This window comes from Orbicella franksi, chromosome 4 (genome assembly GCF_964199315.1).
Source record: "Orbicella franksi chromosome 4, jaOrbFran1.1, whole genome shotgun sequence".
Taxonomy (NCBI): Eukaryota; Metazoa; Cnidaria; class Anthozoa; order Scleractinia; family Merulinidae; genus Orbicella; species Orbicella franksi.
In genome coordinates this window covers 8,279,545-8,289,306 of record NC_138148.1, presented here as the reverse complement: position 1 = coordinate 8,289,306, position 9,762 = coordinate 8,279,545, and the positions used below count along the sequence as shown (strand labels likewise).

At 41.5% G+C, this 9,762-nt stretch overlaps 1 protein-coding gene across 3 annotated transcripts in view; it reads left to right on the top strand.

Moving 5' to 3' along the window:
- The first annotated feature begins 2,074 nt into the window (after window positions 1–2,074).
- Window positions 2,075–9,762, top strand: part of LOC145484395 (uncharacterized) — a 71,882-nt gene continuing 64,194 nt past the window's right edge. For 2 of the 3 annotated variants that reach the window (XM_081463012.1, XM_081463011.1), the window contains exons 1-6: window positions 2,076–3,240; window positions 5,753–6,049; window positions 6,585–6,748; window positions 7,364–7,551; window positions 8,538–8,858; window positions 9,615–9,743. In XM_081463012.1, the coding sequence (XP_081319138.1) occupies window positions 3,046–3,240; window positions 5,753–6,049; window positions 6,585–6,748; window positions 7,364–7,551; window positions 8,538–8,858; window positions 9,615–9,743 (1,294 nt within the window). In that variant the 5' untranslated portion in view covers window positions 2,076–3,045. Of the gene's footprint in view, window positions 3,241–5,752; window positions 6,050–6,584; window positions 6,749–7,363; window positions 7,552–8,537; window positions 8,859–9,614; window positions 9,744–9,762 lie in introns of all 3 variants that reach the window. The other variant, XM_081463013.1, reaches the window with a different exon arrangement.

Genomic DNA, 9,762 nt, shown 5'->3' with positions numbered 1-9,762 from the left:
ACTTTGCGTCTCTATCTGAAATTTATCTAAAAACAATTTGGTATGACATTTTATCGTTCCGAAACTTAATGTTACCATGGCAACCATATTTTGATCGCATATTTTTTTACTGACCTATGACTGGAGCTCATCAAGCTCCTGTCGGAGAATAACAGTTATTCGAGTTTATCTATGAACAAGGCAGACGAATAGTGAGCAGTACCCTGTCGCAATTAAGAATAGTCTGATACTCAGTCATCATGACATGTTGTTCTGGACGAACTGAATATCCTAGAAGTCTCATTGCTAATAAAATACTCTTGAGTGAGGTTACTAAGGGACCTGGCCGAATAGACAATTAAAATAAATATCAATAAAGTAGATAAATTAATTTTAGAAAGTAAGGGGAAAGATTGCCGGCGGCTACGAGGCAGACTTCTACTTTGGAGACCAAGCTAAACTGTAATTAAGACCTTAGTCGACAGAATCACTCGTCAAGCGGAAATTGTTAAATTCTCGAAAGCGCTCAATCTTATTAGGGAAGTGAAAAAAAAAAAAAAAAGTCAGTGCGAGATATAGTACTTGTAAACCCTGTCTACCAGCCAGGCAACTTCTTACCACTATAGTAAGAATTTTGTACATCTTGCTATTGTCGCTGGCTTATTTCTTTATTGTCTCGGTCTGTCTCTCCAACAGTCTCTTACAGTATAACGCTAAATCATAGGATAACTAATCAATTAATTCTTTATCGCGTTGCATTGAATTGAATTGAATTGTTCACCGGACCACCATCCTAAATAAGGTCAGTGAAATATTTCAGTGTCTTCAATATAAAGCCGGCCATTCTCCTGTTGTACCGGTAGAGGGATATCTTCTTCCGTTAAATTGGATTAGCTGCTAAGATCTGGGAGACGCTTTTTGGTCTTGTCACGCCGCCCAAAGGGCGTCGACGTAGTAAAGAGGCTAAGACCTGGCTAGACTTGCGGAGAGCTTCACACGCGAGTACGGTGTTTCAGTGTCCCAGCGACAGTTTATTTCTGTTGACTAGAGACTTGCAACGGTTCAGTCCACTTAAACACTGAATGCAACAGTACAGTAGGCAGTATGGAATGAATAACATGATGCAACTGAGAGATTTTTCTTTCCTCTTGTGTCCTTCCTTCCCAGGCTCCTCTCTTCTCCTCTCCTCAGCTTCCTTTCTAGTTCTTTCCTTACCTTTCCATTCCATCTTTTTCCTTCCGGTCCTGTCCTGTCCTCTCTTTTTGCGTTGCCTTCTCTCTTTCACACCAGATCCACTGAGCGTGCCACGGTCAGCCTGACCCGTGGTCTGAGAATGCGAGCGCCAGCTGAATCTCTTTGTCTCTTGCCCTGTGTTAAGGTCACTTCTGTCTAATAAATATCAGCCGCAATCACTCAATCATACTTTATTTATTTCTCACAGATTACATTTATAAATTAAATTACTACTTTTTTTGTTCACAGTATATGTTGGCCAGAATTTAGAGATATTAAAGTTACAGTATGGAGTTCAAGTAAACCATTCGGTTTTCTTGTTGGCTCCCACATTTACAATAAAATTAGTTACTTATTGGATTAGTTACAATCAGATCAACAAAACCCTATTGTTTGCAAGTTTTTTTTTTCTTCGCAGTTTTAATTAATTAATTTGTAATTACATTCTTGAAAGATGGCTTCTAACTGTGTGATTGTGAGGGAAAAAAAAAAGACAAAAGCAAAAAAATTCACGTGCTCGGTCAGATACTCTAAAAGTGACGATTGTCTTATCTATGTTGATGGTCGAACCACCCTGTTGCTGTTCATAGTTTGCAGAACCATATTTTCAACCCGCGTTTCAACTGATTTTATTTAATTGAGTCTGCACCCGTTACCAGAATCATTTTTACCTGGCCTCCTTCCCGAGGTCTCATTCTCTCTCGATTCTCTCCTAGAGAAAGTTGTTCAATTCGCAAATTCTGCCTCGTTTCCCTGGTCAAGCCTCAGTTCGGCAAAATTTATTCATTCTTCTTGTCCCGTGCTGCTGTACCTGTCATAAAATGCCCCGCTAAACTGCCTGTCGTAATGTGCAGGTAAAACTCCGACGGCGTAGATGATGCCTCGCAAATGGCGGTGAGCCTCGCGCGTCGCTCTCGCAACACGCACACTCGTGGCTGCAAGGGAAAAACCGTATTTCCCGCAGGCTGTATATTATGTAAGATCATTAGTTTCGCAATTATTTGCGACTTAATTTTCTGAATCAAACCCTTGCTGGGTGTCGGCACAAACTAGCGTTTCTTTTACAGGAAATTCACCGGATATCAACAATGTGACCTTGATGTTCTCAAATCAACACGGCACATCTTGCCTGCGTGTATTACAGTGTCGAAAGCGGATTTGAATGGATTATAAACATGTTTACTTTTTGCTCAGAAACGCTCCGTTCCAGTCTTTCCTATTCCTATTACTATAATTTGTCACCGCGACTGAAATCGTCTTTAGATTATCCGATAATTTCGAAATCCAGGACGAAGTAGCAGACGTTTTCCGATTTGAGAAAAGTAACCGGAAATTGAAAGACTGTGAAATGGAAACTGGCAAACACAGGGGCACAACGACGATTTGATGTTCAGTACCATGGAATTCACGCCTGAAATTCGCGCAACTTTCACCTTTCGCCTTTTTCGACTCGGCGGGCGTTTGGATATACCATTCCCCCAAAACAAAGCAACTCGAAGGTTTAAATTAACGCGGAGAATTTCCTAACGCGTGCTAATCCCACCTAATCCATGTTACTTGCGACGGGAACGGCGACTTTTCGCGACAAAATGAATTTTCAATTGTCTCCTTTGATTAACTCCGACTTCATATTTCTAAGCGAGCGTCACTGGACTAATGAGTCTTGGTTTATTTGTGACATGTCACCTTTGATTGTGTTCAAACAATGCCCCACCCCGAGTGCATTCAGCACACGCATAATCGATCGAGTGTTCATTTACACAATTGCCTCGCGCGCTTTTCGGACTTCGAAAAGCTCGGCGCTTGAAGAGAGAGTCGGGAATCGTAAGGAACATGAAAATCATGCTTGCTGTCTGCACTTTTCTGCAGCTGTTTGTCTTTGCGAACTGTGTGAGCCTGGAGGACTTTTTCTCCTTTGGCGAGGCGGTCGGTGATGTGAAATTGCCAAACAAAAAGCATGTGTTTGGTAAAGTGTTTAACCTCTACAGCACGTACTCATTTTACAACAAGGGCTTCAACGACCTACGAGTAAGTGAGTTTTCAAGGTTTTACTTGCGATGACCACTATTTAGTGCACTATATAGAGTAGTTTACGGATTAAGCCATCTTTCATTTTATCTGATGCTGTGGAATTTTTTTGCGAGGTATTCAAGCAACACCCCGGTAATGCATTTAGTGTGCCTTGAATGTTTGTTTTCTTGTAGATCATTCATTCAGTTCGGTAAACCTAATCTGAAACCAATTGTCTCTTAATAAAGTACTCCGTAATTCTTTTGAATTAGAGTAAAAGTCCATTGCATTTGCGGCAAAATCCCTTTCAGAGAAACGAGTCTTTTTGCGCTAATGGTTCGCAAAGAACTGTTTTGTGTTAAAGATTTCTGCAACACGGCTCTCCTTTCCTTTGACAAGCCGTCAATTGTTTTGAGTGCAAATCAAACACGATGGCCGATTGCTATCGAGACTTTTTAGTTTACCTCCATTTTTGCCCCTTAAAAAGTATAATGGCACGAGGTCAAGACCTGTCGAAGAGTTTGTCATTTTGAGTCGCGGAGAATTTCAACGCCCTTGCGAACATCCGCAACGCCAGTTAGCAAAATTTCGCAACCAATGACGAGTTGATGACCCACTGCATTAACTTTATCTTTATTTAATAATTCACAGCTATTCAATTGCATTCCAACAGGCTGGCGTTTATACAAATGTGTGTTGATAAACAATTGAGACAACGATGTTTTTAAAAATTCCAGGCTGGCAGGTTATTGAGAGTTTTGAGGTTATCTCTGCAAGGCAACTTTTTATCTCGGAAAAACGCGTGAGGCCTTTCCTGATGGTGAACTTGCGCAGACTTTGAAATATTGAAGTGGCGTTTTCTGTGTTCGTGGGTGGCCTGTTTTGGCGGCAAAATGGACCTTTCATAGGCCGATTTGTTTGAGTTGTGAGGCGATGGAAAAACATTGCGTTATTCTTGACACTATAATAGCAGCAGCGGTTTTGGGGGTTTCGTAAAACTGCAAGTTAGTGGCGGGAATGAAGTCTCACAATCAATCAGCGCTGAAAATCAAATGCGATAATACCGGTGATTTGCGAAAGCGGTTTAGCTGTCAAAAAGGAATTATGTGTTCTCTCTCTCTCTCTTGGAAGCGGCTAAATCTTGGCTTCATTGCTAGCAAAAACAATCAGATTTGTTTTAATTGGTTCTCAAGCAGTCTTCAGGGTAAAACGTCTGAAAGTGCAAGAAGATTAAAAATGCATGCCAATGGTGTTTTTAGAGGAAAACCCATTTGGAGCGTAAATTATGCTCTTTTATCATCGCAAAATATGCAAAGGATGTTAAGACGGTCACGGAGGGCATAGTAGTTTATTTCGTTTATTTTCCTACTCAATTGACCTGAAATATTTTCCCTTCAAAAATGTCGTGCGTCAAGACTTTAGTATGATGTTGTAATCCAGTTAATGTGAGCCGGTTACAAAGCTGCTTAGCCGGGCTTTTCATTCGCTGCCCCGTTTGCTTTCTACCTCGGCGTCTTCTTCATTAGGCTCGATTTCCGCCGCTCTCTCGGGGGTGAGTGCGGTCTCATTTCCCGAAACAGCGGCTGGACATGAAGCCTACTTCTTCATCAAGGGTCTAGGGTAAAAGTGAGCGACTTGAAAAAAAAAAAAAAAAAAAAAAAGAAAAAAAAAAAAAAAGGAAAATCGGCATATATAAGTCCGGATTTCGCCTTCTACTTAAAAACGTTAAACCAATCGGCTGTAGTCAAGACACTCAACTAATTGTCTATTAAACGTCGCAGCGCTTTAGTAAGATTTGTTTTAAATCATACACTTTGTTCAGTGCCTCTTGTTGATCGGTATACATAACGTTAACACGCCAAGTTCATATTTCACCTTTCCTCTGTTGTTTTCTCCTGTCTTTGATTGATTTCCACTGCCAGCATTCCTTCGGTCCATTTGCGCACGATCTAAACCGCGCAGCTGGCGGTTTGCGGTTGTATTTCACTCAACAGGCTACTTACATGTAGGCCAGCACGTTTCTCTGCTCGCCCAAATTTTCTTTTCAGTAGGTTGTGTTTTAAGAACGATTTGAAACAAAAGCACATACTTTGTTTGTTTATTGATATCTAAAATTACATAAACACCGTTAGTAGCTTAAGGATTCTTAAGCAGGGTAAAATATACCCAGGGAAATGATAAGGTGATTGACGCAGGAGAAAACACAACAAAAGCTAATAAATTAAACGAAACACCTAGTGCTGGTCACGTGACTATCAGCATTCCCTGACGTTCGTTTTCGCTAAAAATCCGGGAACTCGAAAATTTAATGCAATCATTTGGGTTTTAACAATAATAGGCTAATTTCAATATACTTAAACTCTAACTTGGCTCCGAGGCTTGGGTAATAAAACAAAAAAATCACATGGAGGTCTGGGGATGAGTGACTGATTTCTTTTGTTTTACTCCGCCAAACTTCGAGGCCAAGTCAATATTTTAATCTATCGCAATTGGCCTGTTCTTAATATGTATTCGTTTTCTTCTATCATAGGTACATGCCGACGGAATTATCACTCTCGGAAAACAAACTTTCTCCCAAGCTGCGCTACGACACAGGAAATTTCCATTTCCGCCTAATGTCCCATCCATAGCAGTGTTCTACGCACCCATTGAAGTGAAAAACGCCAGTGAAGTATTTTACAGAGAAACTAGAAACGAGAGCATCGTCAAGAAAGCAACGGACCAAGTTCGCGTGAGTTTTGTCAGAGAGAAAGATTTCCTCGCCACGAGTGCTTTCATCGCTACGTGGAAGAATGTGGCGCATGCAGATGGCAAGTTTCCTAACAAGGTAAAATTACCCCCCAAAAGTGTTCCGAGAACAACTTTGCAAACACTACCAGCAATCAAGCAGATTACTTACGTGGGGAGAGAAGGTTGCTAGCGAGTGGGCAAAAATTTACCCACCCCACCCCCACGCCTTCCCTCACCCTTCTCTTCCACGTCTATCGTTTGCAGAAAATGTTGGGGCGAAAAGAAAGTGAAAAAATTGTTTTCCTGTTTCTTTTTCACTTGCAATTCTACTGGCTAAGCAACATACACAATCTGTTTTATCCTTTTTAAGAACTTCCTGGATGAAGGCTTGGGGGGGGGGAGGGGTGGGGGGGGGGAAGAGACTTTAATCTTGGGGATATGTAGTCCCGTAACCTTTCTCTAACCTTGTTACGGCAAATGCATAAAAAACTGTCGGAGCCGGTGAAGTGATTCGGTTGGTATGAACTAGGGTAACTACACCATAAAACCTTTTAATTTATTCTTTGTTTTTTGCACTAGAATCAAACCTCTGTGCATACATGTACTTTAGTAGTGTTCTTTCATTTTCCTAGACGAACACGTTCCAGGTTGTCCTCGTAACAGACAACAAGAATACATTCAGTCTGTTCCACTATAAATACGATGGACTGCAGTGGATCAAAGGTTATCATGTGCGTTACCAGGGCGGGAGATTTCTCGATGCACAAGTTGGCTTCAGCGCTGGGGATCAAGTGAGGTACAGTAACGGTATCTAAAAGAGCTAGAAGTCGTTCTCCGGTATTGGATATTGTTGCACGAAATTTCGGAAATGCCACCGTGATTTCAGTAATTATGCCCAAACATCAGGCCCCTTTCACACTTCGCCGGAGAAATTTGAACACAGCTTTATTTCTGCGGTTAGGCCTACCGTACACACGCTATTCAAACCGGAGGAAGTTTGAAAACGCAGGCCTAGCGTTTTAGTGTGGACGGACAACATTTGAAAACGGAGCTTTTCGAAAATGATAACGTCATGATAGTCACGTGATTTCCCTGCCCGGGGTTTCCTCAAACACGACTGAATCCAAAATTTCCGCTAAATAGTTGCCTTTTCAAATTTCTCCGGCGCAGTGTGGACGGGAAACGCTTGGTCCGTTTTCAGAGTAAAATCTGTGTGGAAATTTCTCCGGTGTAGTGTGAACAGGGCCTGAGGCTCCAGGAACAGAACTGCTATGTAGTGTTATGTCTTAGACGTCCAAGAGCAATTTGTGATTATTTTATATCTGCTTCATGGACGACTGATTCAAATTCGTTAATTGCTTCAGAAGAACGTCAAAATCTAACGGAGGTTATATCTTTGATATTTTTCTAGATCCTATTTGTTACCCGGGTCAGGAACCAAAGATATTAAGTTGCTGACTGAGAGGTCCAATGTGCAGTATTCGGGACAATGGATGTTTAAGATCGGATGGCCAAATATGGGAGGTTTAAATGTAGAGGCTGCGGATAGTTACTTCCAAAAGGATTCCGACAAACCGCCCTTCTTCATAGTGGAACAATGTGAGTACTATGGGCAGTCTAAATTGCAGTGAATGGTCTGCTGGCAGTAAGGGACCGTATAGCCCATCTGTTTTATAGAATACCCATTTACAGCTATGAACTGCGGAAGCGAACGTCTGGCGTGGATTGTGAAGATGAAAGATATATTTGCACATAACTTCATTGCTGGTTCGAAAGTCTGTGTAGTGTTAATTCATGCAGTATGTCTGTTATTGATGCATTCGGCATGTTCACAAGCCAGGTTAAGGTTACCAGAAGCGGAAGGGAACAGAAATATGAAACAAATGAAGCAATTCTTAACGCAAATCTCACAGGGTACTTCTAGTAAGAAGATCAGGATAAGATTACCTGACATTTCATCACTGAGTATCCGCGCTAAGCTATGTCTTTCGTAGAATGCCGGAAACGACTAGCAGTATGACTGCTTCCCGGAATCGGATGCTACAGACTACCAGAGTTTGGTTGTGAAGACATGACTGATTATCACAGCGATGATCAATCATTTCTTCATATCTTTCTCCGCATGCAGTTCAAATATATGATCTTCCTTATATTCACTTGTATTCTTCATCATCTACGGGTATATTACAAACTCACAATGTGACCAGCTCCCAGTTGGCTTGATCGCTCAGTTGGTGGGGCACTGCACCAGTTTCGCAGAGGTCATGGGTTCGAATCCCGTTCAAGACTGACTTTTTTGTTTTTTCAGACTTAAATTTCGCAGATGCGATGTTTATATAACTGCGATGATCAATCGTTTCTTCATATCTTTCCCCGCAGTTCAAATAATAAGATCTCGTAGAGTTTGGTTGTGTTTGCTCAACAATTAATCATTTATATCCTCTTGGGTACGGAGGGGATGTGCTGGCTTGGACCGCTGTAACTCTCGTATTTCCAATATCTTCCAAGTCTAACGCACGCACCCTAAAACCGTTCTTCCTATAAACTATACCACTGACAGAAATTCTGGCTCCTTCTTGTTTCAGATTTTGAGGGTTGCTTTAAAGTAGACGCGTATCTTTCTTTATCCAACGCGAGTCAGATTTGGCAGGATGTGAGCATTCGTTCGTGCATGATTCTGTGTCATCAGAGAAATCATAAGTACGCTGCTCTCCACAATGGTAATGAATGCGCCTGCCTGAATGACCAGGAGGTTTCGAGGCTAGAGAAATTACCAGCTGAAGCATGCGACGTTCCGTGCAGCGTAAATGACGAGGAACGTTGCGGTGGGAAGACCGCTGCGTCGATATTTCTGGCTGTTGCCAAATCCATCTTATCCGCTGATGAAAGAGCTGCAGGACTGAATGGTGAGAACACTCGAGACTATTATAAGGAGACCAGGAAAAAAATTGAAATCTCAAAGGGCGGGGGAACGGGTGAGGAGGAGAGGCTGCATTGTATTTCGTTCAAATAATTGTACAAGTAGGTATCCACAATTAGCAGATGGTACTTCCCCTCAGCTACGAAATTTTGACACGTTAGGAAAGTTTTTGTTTTTCTAATTATTTATGTGAAATTGTCATTCTGGCATGTGTTCCATCCACAAAACCACAAAAGTGAACGTTAGTAAAATCTTGAAACCTTGAACAAAGTGCTGTTCATTTGAACGTTTTTAATGCTATAACCGTAATAGTTCTTTTCATCGAGTGTCATAAAACGAAGCCCAAAGTAATGACTCTGGTCAATCACGAAGGACACAGACAGTCCAGTGCACCAATCAGAACTTGAAGCAAATACGTGTGGCTGTCATGAAATGCTAGAAAAGGTGCGCGATGAACCACGTCTTGCTTTGATATTAATTTGGATTGGCTGACCAAGTGGCGCGAGTTATTATTATTATTATTATTATTATTATTATTATTATTATTATCGCGTAGCGTAGCGGTGCAAAACCCTTTAAAAGCGAACTACTTCCAACACAGGTGAAACCTCCCTGTTTTACAATAGATAAATAAAAGGTTCTCCTTGAAGGAGCTATTCAGTAGCCTTCATTTGAATGGTCACATATTAGGGTTTCATCTAGGGTCACATTTACATTGAACCATGTTTTATCTTTTCCTTAGATGTCGATGAATGTGACAACGGTGTATCTCAGTGCCATTCAAACGCGCTTTGTAAGAATAGCGCTCCAGGTTACTGCTGTGAATGCATGAATGGTTACTATGGGAACGGAGTCGACTGTGTCAAGGAAGGTAAGATAATTGTTTGCTC